The sequence below is a fragment of the Ahaetulla prasina genome, chromosome 1, assembly GCF_028640845.1.
Source record: "Ahaetulla prasina isolate Xishuangbanna chromosome 1, ASM2864084v1, whole genome shotgun sequence".
Lineage (NCBI taxonomy): Eukaryota > Metazoa > Chordata > Lepidosauria > Squamata > Colubridae > Ahaetulla > Ahaetulla prasina.
This window is the reverse complement of record NC_080539.1, coordinates 304,393,183-304,410,389: the sequence shown is the minus strand read 5'-3', so window position 1 is coordinate 304,410,389 and position 17,207 is coordinate 304,393,183. Positions and strand designations below refer to the sequence as shown.

General features: G+C 40.7%; 1 protein-coding gene across 2 annotated transcripts; it reads left to right on the top strand.

Moving 5' to 3' along the window:
- Window positions 1-1,670: 1,670 nt before the first annotated feature.
- JMJD7 (jumonji domain containing 7) lies at window positions 1,671-15,264 on the top strand. Of its 2 annotated transcripts, XM_058162029.1 has the most exons (8): window positions 1,671-1,803; window positions 2,720-2,873; window positions 3,113-3,366; window positions 4,791-4,847; window positions 5,581-5,676; window positions 8,336-8,412; window positions 9,644-9,803; window positions 12,836-15,264. In XM_058162029.1, exons 1-8 carry the CDS (start codon window positions 1,725-1,727, stop codon window positions 12,943-12,945), a joined length of 987 nt encoding a protein of 328 aa, XP_058018012.1. In that variant the 5' UTR covers window positions 1,671-1,724; the 3' UTR covers window positions 12,946-15,264. The 2 variants fall into 2 exon arrangements, with proteins under 2 accessions (XP_058018012.1, XP_058018013.1); XM_058162030.1 differs by lacking the exon at window positions 4,791-4,847.
- Window positions 15,265-17,207: the final 1,943 nt, after the last annotated feature.

Here is a 17,207-nt window from a genome sequence, read left to right as displayed (position 1 = left end):
GCCGGTCACTATTTCTTAGCCCTATGAAGGAAACAATGACAAACCACTTCCAAAAAATATAGCCAAGTAAACTGTAGAGTATTGTCCTGGGAGTTGGCAGGAGTCAATGATTGAAAGGCAATATTTATTAATTAAACAAATATATATAGTTGTCCAGCTCACGAGAAGTGACTATATGAATATCAGGTATGTTTGCATTTGCATGTTTTACAATATTTGCATTGTATGTTTTGCAAGTAAACCCTTACCTATGGAAATCGACAGGAGAGTCAACTTCAGCCAGATGAGCAATATACAAGTCTGATAAATAAATATAAAAAGTGATTTTGAGTCTGGACTCGGCAGGATTATGGACTGTGATTAAGGTAAACTAAATGAGACATAATCCTTAATCACTATTGAATTTGTGGTTTGGATTGGGATGACAGTATTTTAATTGGGTTGTCAAAAAGCATATTTTAATGATTATGTAAAGTCCATTTATTAATATGTCTAAGCTCATAACTGCCAATCAAGAGACTTAAACAGAGGCTTGAGTAAAATAGCATTTAATCTTGATCAAGCTTAAATGGTTAGCTGTTCCAAACACATAATGGTGCATACATACATGCAAGGAAGAACTACGAACTTATGACAGAAAGCGATGTCCTCTTATACCCAAAAAGTCATAAATCCTCAACTCTGGCATCTGCGTATTCTGGAATCTGGTTTGCATGTTCCCATAGTATAAGTCAGTGAATGTAAACTAACTTCTGGATTTACATCGGGTCACACAATAGTAAGGGTCAATGAATGTAATCTGACTTCTTTCTGTGGTGTTATCTTTTCCATTTGTCTTCTTAATTACCACTTGATTTCCTGGAGGATGACATACACGTTCTCAGCCAGAGTGGGGTGGGGAGAGATCAAATGATGGACTCTGACAATTTCCAAAGACTGTCATTGGTGGGATGAGGTATCAGTAACAATTCAGGAATTTAGTCAGTGTGACCTCCATAACCATCCATGATGGCATATTTATGTTCTAACCACAAAAGGGCACAATATAAATATGTCAGTGTTATGGGAAACATATATTTACCATGTGCAGTTATACAAACAAGAGACCAAGACATCAAATATCATTTAGCAAGTTTTCTCTTAATTCTAGTATTTTAGTATGTATGTTCCCTTCAATTATATACGATAACTTTGATTTGGGAGTGAGCTGAAACTGCATCCTTTTAACTAATATTAGTATACTATGGCTTGCTTTTGGCATTTTTCTGCCAACAAGTGCAACCTAATTAGAATTTTTCCAGCAGGGGTGCGCTTGTCATGAGGCGTATCTACGGGCTGAAGACTCTTCTGTCTTCAGACTGAACCTAACTGCAAAACCTGACATCCAACACAGTTTTGGATAGTTTTTATTTTGTGGAAGCTGTGTATGTGACTCGTAAGTTTTGTGGCGCCGCTGCGGTTTATATTTAACACGTTTTCCTCCAAAGAAACTGGTCAAGGCGGCCTGGCGGCCTGAGTGCTCTATTAGCTCGAGACCCAAACGTTTCACTTCCACCTCGCGACCAGGCACTGAAGTCGAGTTTGAGCTGGTGGGGGGGGGGGAAGCGCGGGGGGGGGGCGTAGCCATGCAGCGTCTTCCTCTGCGGACGGAGAAGGCGGAGCCTGGGAATGGGCGTGGACTAAGGCCGGGTCGCTCTGCGTGTAAGCGCAGATGGGATTCCACGATGGCGGAGGCTGAAAGGAAAGAGAAGATGCTGCAAGCCATGAAGCGCTGTTTGTCTGATTTTCCAACCGAAGCCCGGGGTGAGCGGGGTCTGGCTGTGTGATGAGAGGCACGTTAGAGACAGCGAAAGCTACAACACCCTTCCCCCCTCTTCTACCAGTGCATAAATGGAAGTAAGAGTATACAATCCACTTATGGACTAAGAATAACCGGAAGAAAACAGAGCTATAGTTATTTAATACCAGGCTGAATACTGCACATTCTTTTAGAGTGGGAGGTTTTTAGGATTAGAAGTTGTCTCTCGCCGATTGGGTTCTTTGTTAAGGCGATCCAAAGATAGCGGGACGGCCCTCCTTCTCTGTCCTGGAGACCTCAAAACAAAACAAAACAAAAAAATCCTGACTGCTAAATTCGCCCCCCAAATAAAAAAGCCGCCATAGTTTTGCTGTCATCTAGGGCAGGGGTCTCCAACCTTGCCAACTTTTAAGGCAAAGCTGGCTGAGGAACTCTGGGAGTTGAAGTCCACAAATCTTAAAGTTGCCAAGACTGGAGACCCCTGATCTAGGGAACATCCGGATATTTGCATCGCAAAGTTGGTAGCGCCCCAAGTGGATCATGATAACCTTGGCGATCTTAAAAATCTGCTTTCCAGACCTTTGCTATTTTCCAAAATTGGGAGTTCTGGTGCACAAAATGCTGTGCATTCTGTAACTAAGCTGTGATAATAAAGTGTCACATGGAGGCAGTTGGTAGGCATACCGCTAGGCAGATGGGACATAACATTAACCAAAAGCCTAAGCCCGTTCAATTGTGGCACTCAGCAGTCCCAGCCTGCACAGTGAAAATATAAGTATACAGTATAGTGTAAGAATTATTCTACTCCTGGGTCTGTTACTGAATCTTCTGGGAAGAATGACAGAATTATAAGTGTTCCAAGAAAAACTTTAGGCAGAGTTGTCAATCCCTAAAATGATTTTTTTCCCCTTGTGTGAATAGAGTTGTGTTGGTCAGAATCCGTGCCATACCTTGGTATTCTTCCGCCTCCCTTGGATTTCTACCGGGAATGGATCTGCCCAAACAAACCATGTATAATCCGAAATGCTTTCCACCACTGGCCAGCTCTGAAGAAGTGGACCTTGGGTTACTTGAGGTAGGAGGCTACAAGTAATAAAGATGGGATATGTGTGTGTGTGTGTGTGCGTGCACATGTGTATGTGTATACACACATATATACATGCGTGCTCCGGCACACATACATCAATCACTTATATGATGTCTTGATGATGATGTTTTGAGAGTGTTCTTGCCTAAAATATTGTGACTATTGTTTCTGGCATAAATCTGTGTTTCTTGCACAAGGATAAATCTCTTGTGATATTTTTGTTGCAGGCGAATAATGGGCTCCAAGCTGGTGAGTGTGGCAGTAACCCCCAATGGTTATGCTGATGCAGTTTATCAGGACTGGTTTGTTATGCCAGAGGAGCGCCATATGCCTTTCAGTGCTTTTTTGGACATTTTGGAGAAAAAAATAACTTCCCCAGGGGTGTTCTATGTGCAAAAACAGTGTTCAAACCTGATTGAGGAATTTCCTGAACTTATAGGTGATGTGGAACCTGAGATACCTTGGATGAGTGAAGCACTGGGTAAATATTAAAATTCTAATATTCCAGAATTGATACAGCTGCTTTCTGGCTTTGGAATGCTCCAAGTTTGCATTGTTCATGGGGATGTTGCAATCAAAATTGATGGTTTTATTACTGTGCATGTAGTTCCCATATAAATAATAACTTCTATGCCTTTTGATGTTGTTGGTCACAATGGCCAAGAGCCGTTGAGCTTTGTAGTAGAGATTGCCTGCCAAGATTTTAAGAGAAGTATTTTAAGATGTTTATTTATTATTTATTTATTTATTTTATTTGATTTTTATACCGCCCTTCTCCCGATGGACTCAGGGCGGTGTACAGGCATAATAAAACCGACAATACAATATACAAATTTAAAATACAATTTAAAAAACTTATTTAAATTAGCCCAATGATTAAAATTTACCATACTAAAAAACCCGTTTAAAATTACTAAATTTAAGATTAAAATCCCCATTTAAGCCAGCCCCGCGCGGATAAAAAGGTGAGTCTTGAGTTCGCGACGAAATGTCCGAAGGTCAGGTATTTGGCGTAAACCCGGGGGAAGCTCGTTCCAGAGTGTGGGAGCCCCCACAGAGAAGGCCCTTCCCCTGGGGGCCGCCAGCCGACATTGTTATATGCAGTTAACATTATTCTGTGTATCCTAAATTAAAAATCAAATGTTTAATTTGTCAAACAAATACAGGCCAGCCCAAGGTTTTTTAAGAGTTTCATAAAGCCCTAAAACCACAACACTAAAACTGTATAGTGAAATCTATTTAAATAATTATATCTGGGTGTTGCTAAAGTTGCAGAATACTAGAAGAAGTTTCTTGCTGATAAAACCTCTTGAGCAGTGGAACTGTCTGCCTAGATTAGCAATGGATCTTCTTGGTGGGTGGCTACTGCAGAAAATTCATTAGATGATTTGTTAGATCTCTTCCAATTCCTAGAGTCTGATTCTCAGAGCTTAAATTTTAAGTAAAAATTTGAAAAGAATGAACATGAGAAAGACAGTTTAGTCGTTACAGCACCAGGCCAGAAACCAGGAGACTCTGAGTTCTGGTCCTGCCTTAGTCATGAAAATTGGCTGACTTTGGGCCACTCACTCTCTCAGCCCACCACATCAGACTTAGGTGATCTGAAAATAGCAGACCCTGCATTTTCAGGAAAATGCTAGGAAGGGGAAAAAAACAGAATGAAAATGAGCCTGTTGTCAGCTGCTTTCATTGAGAATATAAAATTATTCATCCCTGTGCATAATAGTGATAATATATATTTCTGAGACATTAACAGCTGTTTCTTCCAGATTTATTTAGAAAGGATGTTAAGAAAGGAAGCTAATTGACTGAGTGAAAATAAAATTCTTTACCAGAAGATCTGCCAGATAAGATAACAGAAACCCAGACCTATTTTTGATTTGACTTTTTTTTTTTTTTAAATAGGAAAGAAGCCTGATGCTGTGAATTTCTGGCTGGGAGAATCTTCTGCAGTGACCTCATGTACGTATGAGATCAGCGCATTCTCTGCTGCACCAAAGGTGCTTTTTCAAGAGGCAATTGGACTTTCTGGTTTTTCTTTGAAGGGGTTTCGCTTCTTATCCAAGAAGCTTCTTCAGCTCAGAAGTTTCCTGGATGAGAAGCGAAACGTCTTTTAAAAAACCCCAGAAAGTCCAGTTGCCTCTTGAAAAAGCACCTTTGGTGCAGCAGTTGGAAGGCAAATTTGGGCACCAAAACATCTTTTAAAAAATAAAGGAAAATTTCTGCTTTTGGGGAACAATATTTGAAATATCTTCCTTACTTCTAACTATTACTTTAACTGAACCTAGTTCCCCCACTCCCACGTTGCAATTGCTTCATCTGGACAGAATTTTGAAGGGAAGGAAGTGGGTGGAAGGGGTGATCAGAAGACACAGGATTACAAATGATGCTTGGACTCAGTTCAGGGAATCAGGTGGAGCGTAATGAAACCTCAGGACGTTACCTAGAAACCTCCTGAGTTGTTTTCCCCCAAGTCCTGATTGCTGAGTATCATTATAATTTGTATCTAAAATGAGTGGTGGATAGCAAATAAAAAACCAAGCCAATTCATGGACAGTGCAAGCATATGGAATTATGTTAGTTCTTATAAATTCATGCTTGTGCTTTATTTTTGTGCTATGTTTATAATGGAGGTAATAAATGACCATTCCCTCTTCCTTTTCCCAGTCTTTCATTTTTCTTCCTCCAATCTTAGTACACAAAGATCATTATGAAAACTTGTACTGCGTGATTTCTGGAGAGAAACATTTTTTGTTGCATCCGCCAAGTGACCGTCCCTTCATCCCATATGGTAGGTATTTTGAGAAATGGATAGGAATGGTGTTGGCTACATGGCACTGATATTTTGTGAGTCATTCAAAAAATGCCTGGGCTTCAACTTCCCCAATATTTTGCTATACAGCAGGGATTGTGGGGTTTTTTTTAAAATAAGCAAAGCATAGATAATCACCATACAGCACAGGTGCACATTTGATAGATACAGCTGAGGTTTATGAGAAGCTTGGAAAAGGCATAAGAACATAAGATTCTTTTGATACCTCTTGGCCTCTTCTGTTGCTTTGGCTACTTGTTCACCCAGATGTTAGCTGTAGTCAAATGAGGAAAACATTATAGGTAGTCCTTGACTTACAACCATCTGTTTAGTGACCATTCGAAATTACAACAGTACTGAAAAAAGTGATTTATGATTGCTTTTCACACAACCATTGTAACATCCTTGTGGTCATGTGATTAAAATTTGGACGCTTGGCAACTGGTATATATTTATGACAGTGTCCTGAGATCATGTGATCACCTTTTGCGACCTTCTTGCAAAAGTGAAGTCAGATTCACATAACAAGTGTGTTACTAACTTCACTGCAGTCGTTTCCTTAACAACTGTGGCAAGAAATGTCGTAAAAAGGGGAAAAACCAGGGGTGAAATGCTACCAATTCAGACTGGTTCACCCAAACCAGTAGTAAAAAAATGCTACTGGTTTGGGTGAACTGGTATTTCCGAAATCCTGCTTTCTAGCGAATCTAAATCGGGCAGCACAGCTATTCCGCCCCCCCCCCCCCCCATTCTGCTTACCTTGGAAAAGGTTTCTTAAGCCTCCTTTTTCAGCGCTGCGTGGTAGTGCTTGTGATGTGCACGCGCGTGCAGCGCGTGTTTTGTGCCCACCATGCATGCATGCACAGTGAACCAGTAGCAGACTTCAGAGCATTTCACCACTGGGCAAAACTCACTTAACAACTGTCTTGCTTAGAAATGAAAATGTTGGGCTCAATTGTGGTTGTAAGTCGAAGACTACCTGTACTTGGGCACTACAATAACCTTTCCTAACCTGTCACTCTATAAATTATTGCAACAATAATTTTGTGGGCTGGGCATTACGGAGAGGGTTTGTAATCTAGGTGTCCTTCTGGATGCACGGCTGTCGTTAGAAGAACATATGACAGCCGTCGCCAGAGGAGCTTTTTATCAGGTTCGCCTGATATGCCTGTTACATCCCTTCTTGGACCGGGATTCCCTATGCACAGTCACTCACGCCCTCGTCACTTCCCGCCTGGATTACTGCAGCGCTCTCTACATGGGGCTCCCCTTGAAGAGTACCCGGAGGCTTCAACTGGTCCAGAATGCGGCCGCGCGGGTGATTGAGGGAGCGGCTCGAAGCTCCCATATAACACCTATCCTGGGCAGGCTGCACTGGCTTCCGATTGCCTTGTGGGTGCAATTCAAGGTTTTGGTTATCACCTTTAAAGCGCTCCATGGCTTAGGATCGGGTTACTTACAGGACCGCCTGCTGCTACCGGTGGCCTCCCATCGACCAGTGCACTCCCACAGAGAGGGTCTCCTCAGGGTGCCATCGGCCAGACAATGTCGACTGGCGACCCCCAGGGGGAAGGCCTTCTCTGTGGGGGCTCCAGCCCTCTGGTACGAGCTACCCCCAGGGATACGCCAACTCCCTGATCTCCGGCCCTTCCGGCATAAGTTGAAGACTCTTTTATTTCATCGTGCAGGACTGGCCTAATAGTTTTTTAATGGGGTTTTTTAGTAGTTTTTAGAATTTTCAGCCTATTTAAATTAATCTTTTAAATTTGTTTTTAATGTTTATATTTGTTGTTCTTAGTTGGCTGTAAACCGCCCTGAGTCCTTTGGAGAAGGGCAGTATAGAAATTGAAATAATAAATAAATAAATAAATAAATAAATTTTGAAAGTTATATTCCTCAAACATCTGGAACACATCATGCTGGAGAAGGCTATATTGTAGATCTCAAACTTTTGGCACAATTTTTGGAAGAAAAAATCAGTAACCAGACTAGGGATTACATGGGATTTGTGGTTTCTTTCCTGCTTTTAAAATACTTATAAAAGCGTCTACGTGAAAGTGGGGACATTTTAGAATGAGGGGGCGGGTCTACTGCTTGCTAAATTCCCTTCTTCTGAAATTGCTATTAACCTTTAAGAGGAAATGTTACGGTTAAAATTTTCCAATGCTGATATATATTGGGGAGCTAGAATTTGGACTGATTAATCAGAGTTATATGGTATTTATGCTGTGCTATGGCTCCATTCCAAACTCTTCTTCCCAGTGTGGCTTAAAAAGAAAGGCATGGAAAGAGAATTCCATTCATGAATTCCCACAGAATGCCTAATTTGTCCTCAATATTAAAACAGGTGGCTTATATGTGGACTTACATATGATTTTTAAATATTTATATAAATAAATACATACATAAATATACTGTCCCCAGCATACAATATACATTCAAGTTCAGATTTCTGGAAAAAATAATTTCCAGTAAAACAATCTGTTTTAAGGGTAACAATCTGTATTAAGTGGTAAAATACCACATGGTGTTCTTGTGAGTTTGCCACATTGCCCTGGGGTGCTGTGGTACATACACAGTGTGGGAACTGCAGAGCTAATTGTAAAAAATACGCTTCTATGTGTACTTCATGTTTCAGAGTTATATCCACCAGCAACTTACCACGTCTCAGAAGATGGGTCATTTGATATTCTGGAAGATAAAACGGCAGAGAAGGTCTGCAGAACTTTCAGTCTACTTTATAAACCTACTTTTATATCTTATTAGTTTAAACATATTTTCATGATCCTCCTCCTGAGTTATCAGGTTGCCCTGTGCTGATCCTGCTTCCGCTCCATTCTCCATGCTCAGGGATGGGGGGGGGGGTAATTACTCATCTGCTGTGCTGCTGCCTGCCCTGTCCTCCCCCTTGCCCGGTCCTCCTCTGCCCCCTCTCCCTCGCTGGCGATCCTTCCCAGGGCCGAGGGACCCGGGACTGCTTGTCCTGCTCCTCTGGTCGTTCCTCCATCGGCCCTAGCTCTGTCTCATCCTCCTCTTCGGATTCAGGCTCCGACGGGGCCATGATACCTGTTGGAAAGTGAGTTTTCAGCCCAGTTTGAGATCCTGAGCTCTGTGGAACAGGTTTTCATTGAGGATAACCCTGTACTTTGCTCCATTCAGCTTTCCCTCCACCCTGACCAGTCCCTGCTGCTGAAAAACACTCACTCACAGACACATAAGACACATCTATTTATTTGCGCAGGACTGGGCTAGGATGTTAATTTTAATTCAGTTTTTAATGGGGTTTTAGTATTTTAATTATAATTTTGAATTCGGCCTTATTCAATAAGTTTTTTAATTAGTATTTTATCTTGTATTTATATTTGTGTTTTTGTGTTTTTAATAGGCTGTAAACCGCCCTGAGTCCCTTGGGAGATAGGGTGGTATAAAAATGTGATTAAATAAATAAATAAATAAAATAAATAAATGATGCTGCCACCACCATCCTTGACTGTTGGGATGATATTGGGCAGATGATGAGCAGTGCCTGGTTTCCTCCAGATATAATGTTTAGAATTGAAGCCAAACAGTTCAATCTTGGCTTCATCAGACAAGAGAACCGTGTTCCTCACAGTGTTCATAAGGTGTTTTTTTTGTTTTGCAGACTCAAGCGGGCTTTCAAGTGCTTCGCACTGAGCAGACGCTTCTTTCTAGCCACTCTGCCATAAAGCCCAGATCGATGCAGGGCTGCAGTGATGGTTGTCCTTTTGGAACTCTGTTCCATCTCTACACTAATTGTTTACAAAAATCCTTTGGTATTTGGTTGTATTGCTTAATAATTGTGCAGGATTCTATTTTCAGTGCTTTTCAAATATTTCTCTTAAAAAGGAAAAAATGATTCAATTCTGGAAGAAATAATTATCTTATTAATAGCAATTAATATCATATTAACCTTTCATCCACAAAGGTACCCTGGATCCCCTTAGATCCTTTAAGTCCAGATCTGAAACAATACCCAGAATATGCTCAGGCAAAGCCTTTAAGATGTACTGTGAAGTCTGGTGAAATGTTGTATCTTCCTTCTCTTTGGTTCCATCATGTTCAGCAATCACATGGCTGCATAGCAGGTAAGAAAAATGCCAAAGGTATCTTTTAATTTGTAACGACTACAAGCTCACCAGATTTCTCTGTCAATATGTAAATAATTTCCTTCTTCTGTCTTCAGTTAGATTGTATTCAATGTTATTCCAAAATATCAAATCAAATCTTTATTATCATCATAGGCCAGTATAAGAAGGGTAGGATGCAGTCAATTTAAAAGCATAGAAAGCACATAAGAATTTATAGTAACAAAAGACAAAAAAAGTGAAAACCTAGATGATATATAGGATATATGTATTAAAACCAAAAGTATATATAAAAAACTAGAAGCTTAAAGGAATCTAAAAACAAGAGTAAGAGCATTAGATGAGCATAGGGATCTTTAAAAGGTTATTATACTTACCCAAGAGGAGATATATTGTGATCATTTCAAAACAAACCACTTGTAGGCATAGATCTGGCTTCACTCGCTCAAATTCTACTCATGGAATAGTTCTGCAGACAGACATGTTAGATGGAGTCTTTGGTGACCTTGAGGAGATTGCAAAAGAAAGAATTGCTAAAAATTACCTTTATCATCATCTAGTAGTTGGGACTTCCACTTGAAATAATATTTATTTTTTGGAAGGCAACTCAGGATCCAAGCCAACCTTTGAAGAGATTTTATTTATTTATTTATTTATTCGATTTTTATACCGCCCTTCTCCCGAAGGACTCAGGGCGGTGTACAACCAAATAAAAAGCGCAATATATAAATTAAAACAAGACTAAAACAAACATATTACAAAATGGCCAAAAATTTAAAAAATTTAAAACATTTAAAATAGTTTAAAAAACCCTAAAAATATAAATAACCCCAGATTAAAATTTAATTAGGCCAGTCCCACTTGAATAAATAGATGTGTTTTCAGCGCACGGCGAAAAGTCCGAAGATCAGGCACTTGACGTAAACCAGGGGGAAGTTCGTTCCAAAGCGTAGGAGCTCCCACAGAGAAGGCCCTACCCCTGGGGGCCGCCAGCCGACATTGTCTGGCGGACGGCACCCTGAGAAGGCCCTCTCTGTGAGAGCGTACGGGTCGGTGGGAGGCATAGGGTAACAGCAGGTGGTCCCGTAAGTACCTGGGCCCTAAGCCATGGAGCGCTTTAAAGGTGATAACCAAAATCTTAAAGTGCACCCGAAAGACCACAGGAAGCCAGTGCAAACTGCGCAGGATTGGTGTTACATGAGAGCAATGGGTTGCTCCCACTATTACCCGCGCAGCTGCATTCTGGACTAGCTGCAGCCTCCGGGTGCACTAGATGAAAATAATGCTGTATTTTAATTGAAAAAATCAAATTCTACCACTATACTTTGACAGTTTAGCAGTTTCTCTGCTGCAAATCAAAGTAAGAATTGCATATATGCTGTAAGTAGACTATCTCTTCAGTGTCTGTTTGACGTTACTGTAGTGCGGAACAAGTGGAACTTATGACTGGTCATCTCTGCACTGATGCACATCATAAATTGGGTGTAAGGTCTTGCCTCAGCGGTTCCCTCAGGAAAGCAGAACTCTTGAGACAGGTAGCATTTCAAAAGGAACTTTTATTGGGAGACAGTGATAGCAAAGAGAATAGGCAGGATCTAAAGTTCTCGCACTAGAACGTTAGGGTAAAAGTTGTTTGTCAAAACCCCTCCCCATGCTCATTCCGACAAGGGCCAATCACCAGGTGTTGGGTTGTGAGAACTTCGAGCTGAGAAGGTGATAAGCTGTTCTCAGGCACTGCACCCCCATCTTTTGTCTCAGAGCTGAGACAAAACAGATTGCCCCAGGCCCATCCCTCCCCAGGAAGATACATCAAAGTAAAGGACCAAAGCAAGTGACAGATCATAAAAATACCAAGGCTCCCTCCTCCCGCCAGAATGGTAGCGTCCTGATAGGGATCTATGGGGACCTGACACTGGACCTTGGCAGGTTGATGGTTGCAGCGTCCTGCAGGCACATGCTCGCCATTTGTGACCTTCTCTGCCAGCTTCTGGCAAGCAAAGTCATTGGGGAAGCTGGTAGGGAAGGTTGCAAGTTATTCCTTTAGTTCACTTCTGCCTTTTCTCCTGAGGAGCCCGGCTATGGAGTACACAGTCCCCGGGAACTCATACAATCTAGGGTGCACCTGCCTGCAGCACCCACTCCCCATGCACTCCATACCATACTTACATGACTGCATTCACATGGCAGCCACCTGAAAAAAAAAGTAAATTCTGTTTCCATGAAAAATACATAAAACTAGATTACATTTGAAAATACTGTATCAGAATGCCATTATAGCCATGTATGTACTAGCCACTAATGCTAGTAATGAAGTTATTTACTGAAGCAGAACTGTTTAAATCTCTTGGCTGAGTTTATTTATAATGGGCAGAAAAATTGGATTATTTCCTTTCAAGGTTCCAATAAGAAGAGTCTCTAAAAACCCAGTGTTGGATTGAGAAGTGGTAATAATATTAAGGGTATACCTCTCACCGACTCGTGCGCTCTCACAGAGAGGGACTCCTCAGGGTGCCGTCAGCTAGGCAGTGTCGTCTGGCGACGCCCAGGGGAAGGGCCTTCTCTGTGGGGGCTCCCACCCTCTGGAACGAACTCCCCCCAGGACTCCGTCAACTTCCGGACCTCCGAACCTTCCGTCGCGAGCTCAAGACACATTTATTCATCTGTGCAGGACTGGCTTAGATTTTAAATTTATAGGGGTTTTAAATTGGTTTTAATATTTATATTTCTATTTTTAATAATTGGGCATTAGAATAAGTTTTTTAATGATTATTTTAATTTGTATATAAATGTTTTATATGCCTGTGAACCGCCCTGAGTCCTTCGGGAGATAGGGCGGTATACAAATATGAATAATAAATACATAAATAAATAAATAAGGGTAGAATCTGCAGGTTATCTGTATGTTTGGTTTTTAATTTATTTATTTATTAATTGTATTTATTTTTTGCATTGAATCACAGAGTTCTTTATATAGCTTAAATTATGAGGTAAGAATATTATTAATACTATTAAAAGTTTTTTTTTTCCCTCAGTGAATTATTGGTATGATATGGCATATGATCTAAAATACTCCTATTATCAGCTGCTGGATTCTCTCACAAAAGCTGCACAACCAATGTTGGATTCTTCTTGGAACAGCTGACCTTTTACATCTGATGTGGAATTGTGCTTACAGTTTTTGTATATCTTTATTCATATAATTTAAATAAATAATTGCATAATTGATCTCATAAAGACAAAAGGCAATTTTTATATCATATGAATGCATTATAGGAGATGTTGGCCAAACTGTATCTTACACAGCTGTTTTCCTATTTTTAGTGAAATACCGTATTTTTCGTACTATAAGGCGCACCTGCACCTGATTATAAGACACACCTAAATTTAGAAGAGGAAAACAACAACAAAAAGTTTTTGGCCTAGCTTTTTCTGGCCCTTTTCCAGTCTTTTTTCGGCCTGTTTCTGGGCTTTTTTCGGCCCATTTTTGAGGCTTTTGGGGGGTCTGTTTTTAAGGCTTTTTTTGGCCTGTTTTTGATGATTTTTTCAGCCAAAAAAACCTCAAAAGTGGGCTGAAAAAAGCCTCAAAAGTGGGCTGAAAAAAGCCTCAAAAATGGGCTGAAAAAGTCTCAAAAACAGGCTGAAAAAAGATCCAAAAATGGTGTGCAGAGGCCAAAAAAAATGGCTGGTGGGTGGGTGGGGCTTTGATAATATTCGGTCTATAAGATGCACAGACATTTTTGCCCCCTTTTGGGAGACAAAAAGTGTGTTTTGTAGTCCAAAACTACGGTACTTTGTCTCATCACTGTCAGTTACCAAATCATATTCTGATTAACAATATTATCTTTAAAAAATTAAGCAGATTTTCTATCTCTATTTCAATGAGATTTCAGGATAATGTTTGGAAATGACACCATCTATTTCATGTAAAATGGATTCCTGCAGATAAACAGTGTTTTAATGCCCTCAATATCATTCAACATCTGTCTGTCGGATGAAAAAACATGGAGTAGTGATTAGTGCATGGTATCTGCTAGCTTTCTGTTTCATCACCCATTGGGCCTTCAGGCAATATGGTCATCTCTGAGTTTGGGCCTGGTTCAAACATTACACTATGTCACACTGTTTGCACTGCAACCATTGCAATATTTCTGGGTTTCTAGAATAGAAGCTGCCTCTCAGAATGAGGTGAATGAACACGTACCCTCACCAGCAAGGAAAAGAATACATTGCAGGATACTTACTTTTGTCCTAATTTCTCTGGCAATACAGATAGTATTCAGGATACCATCCAGGTTACCAATAATGGGATTAATGGGCTTCCAGATAAACCAGTGAACAGCATGATGGCTACCATGTGTCCTAACTACACAGACTGCCAGCTTTATTTGTTTTTTCCCCCCAAATATTTTTATTCAACATTTTTAACCTTTAAAATCACAGTTACACTATTACAGGTTTCAGTTATCGGAATTTTTTCGTAACTTCAACTTATTCTGGATGGGGAGAAACAGGCTCAAGCTCAATCCCTCCAAGACAGAGTGGCTGTGGATGCCGGCATCCCGGTACAGTCAGCTGCGTCCGCGGCTGACTGTTGGAGGCGAGTCATTGGCCCCGATGGAGAGGGTGCGCAACTTGGGCATCCTCCTGGACGAACGGCTGTCTTTTGAAGATCATTTGACGGCCGTCTCCAGGAGAGCTTTTTACCAGGTTCGCCTGGTTCGCCAGTTGCGCCCCTTTCTAGACCGGGATGCCCTATGCACGGTCACTCACGCTCTCGTGACGTCTTGTCTGGATTACTGCAATGCTCTCTACATGGGGCTCCCCTTGAAGGGCACCCAGAGGCTTCAGTTAGTTCAGAATGCAGCTGCGCGGGTGATAGAGGGAGCCCCTCGTGGCTCCCATGTGATACCTCTCCTGCGCAGACTGCACTGGCTGCCTGTGGCCTTCCGGGTGCGCTTCAAGGTTTTGGTAAGGATCTTCAAAGCGCTCCATGGCATAGGGCCGGGCTATTTACGGGACCGTCTGCTGCTACCGAATACCTCTCACCGACCCGTGCGCTCTCACAGAGGGGGACTCCTCAGGGTGCCATCGGCCAGGCAGTGCCGTCTGGCGACACCCAGGGGAAGGGCCTTCTCTGTGGGGGCTCCCACCCTCTGGAATGAGCTTCCCCCAGGACTTCGTCAACTTCCTGACCTCTGAACCTTTCGCCGCGAGCTTAAAACACATCTATTCATCTGCGCAGGACTGGACTAGATTTTAAATTTCAATTGGTTTTAATGGGTTTATTATGTATACTGTCATTTTTAATTATTTGGCTATTTGGAATAAGTTTTTTAATTGATGTTTTATTTTGTATTTATATGTACATTTTTATCTGCCTGTGAACCGCCCTGAGTCCCTAGGGAGATAGGGCGGTATAAAAATACGAAAAATAAATAAAATAAATAAATAAATTCATAAACCTATTGTTTTATACATGTATATTCTTATTTCATAGTTACTTATTTGTATAATATATACATTTACATGTCTACTACACTCTAAGTACATATTTTTTGTTATATTATCTTTCCTATACATTCACTATATATTAATTTTAGACTTCTTTTCAAGCCAATTATACCACCTGTTCCACGTCCCATAATACACTGTTTCCTCTCTGTCCCTTAATTCCATCATTAATTTGTCCATTTCTGTGCATTCTAGCACCATTTTTATAATCATTGCATTTGATGGAGTGTCTTCTTGCTTCCAGTTTTGGGCGAATGTGATTCTGGCTGCGATGATTATATGGAGCATAATGTATTGAATTTCTTTACCTATATTTCCTTTTATTATACCAAAAAGGAATAACTGACTTCATATCAATTTTTTGTTCAATAATTTCCTCCAACCATTTTTTGATTTTTGTCCAATAATCCCTGGCTTTGGGACATGTCCACCAAATGTGGTAGTAGGTCCCTTGGTGGTGGTTACATTTCCATCAGTTTGGTGGTCTATTATTTGACACACACACACACATACACCTGTCTCTGTGAGGATTAATGAAGTGAGGAATGAAATAAAAGCTTATGAAGACATTAGACCTGGAACTATCTAATCCTTGGCATTTTAGAGATGATTAAACTCTTGCCTTGTTGGAACAATACTCAATTACTGTTCTAAGCTGTTAAACGACATATGGATAAAAAAACCTATGTTATTGAGGGACTACTTATTTTTTTAAAAGATTGTAGGGTACCACAAGGTTTCGTCTTAGGCCCAGTACTCTTCAACAACTTCATAAATGACTGATTAGGGAACAGAAGGGGAACTCCTCAAATATGGAGATGACACTAAGTTGGCAGGAATAGCCAACACCCCAGAAGGTAGGTTCAGGATCCCAAAAGATCTTGACAGACTTGAGCAATGGGCCCTATCCTACAAAATGAAATTTAACATGGAGAAAAGCAAGGTTTTTACACTTAGGTAGGAAAAACCAAATGTACAAGTATAGATGAGGCAAAACCTGGCTCAAAACCAACTTGAGACGGACCTTGGAGTCCTAGTGGAAAATCACTGAAATATGAGCCAGTAGTGTATGTCAGCAGCCAAAAATAATACAATCCTTGGTTGTATAAACAGAGGCATAGAATAAAAATCAGGTGAAGTACTACACCTGGAATACTACATTCAGTTTTGGTCGCCACATAACAAAAAAGATGTTGAGACTGGAAAAAGTGCAAAGAAGAGCAACTAGGATGATTAAAGGCCTGGAGACGAAAACATACCAGAAACAGTTGCAGGATTTGCGTTTGGCTAGTCTAGGTTGCACATGATAGCAGTATTCCAGTATTTGAGAGGTTGCCACAAAAAGGAGTGGGTCAACTTATTTTCCAGAGCACCAGAGGGCAGGAAAAGAAACAACAGATGGAAACTAATCAATAAGAGAAACAACCTGGAATTAAGGAGAAACTTCGTAACGGAACAATTAACCAGTGGAACAGCTTGCCTCTAAAAGTTGTGGGCATTTCATTACAGGAGGTTTCAAGAAGAGACTGGAGGGTCACTTGTCTGAAATGGTAAAGTGTCTCCTCCTTTATCATGGGATTGGACTAGAAGACCTTGAAGGTCCCTTCCAACTCTATTCTGATTGATTGATCTATTATTGTCTGATGAACACAAGCATAATGAAAAAAATTGTATTGGCTGCAAAGGAAGATACAAAAGCACATTTTGACAAATAGTCCTGTTAATATTGTGGGGGATCTGTTGAACTAATAGGATGGCTGTAATTTCATGTGTTTTACCAACATCTATGGTTGCAAATAAATATTTAAATAAAGGTGCAAAAAATAAATAATCTTTTGGTTCCTAATACATATGGTTTACAATAGACATCATGGCAATATTTTAATATGCCAG

Excerpts from the sequence above, each read along its gene's own strand:
- JMJD7 (XM_058162029.1), top strand. The coding sequence starts at position 1,725 with ATGGCGGAGGCTGAAAGGAAAGAGAAGATGCTGCAAGCCATGAAGCGC. Across the intron at positions 4,848-5,580 it reads ATCTTCTGCAGTGACCTCAT|TACACAAAGATCATTATGAA; the intron begins GTACGTATGAGA and ends CTCCAATCTTAG. Across the intron at positions 8,413-9,643 it reads AAGATAAAACGGCAGAGAAG|GTACCCTGGATCCCCTTAGA; the intron begins GTCTGCAGAACT and ends TCATCCACAAAG.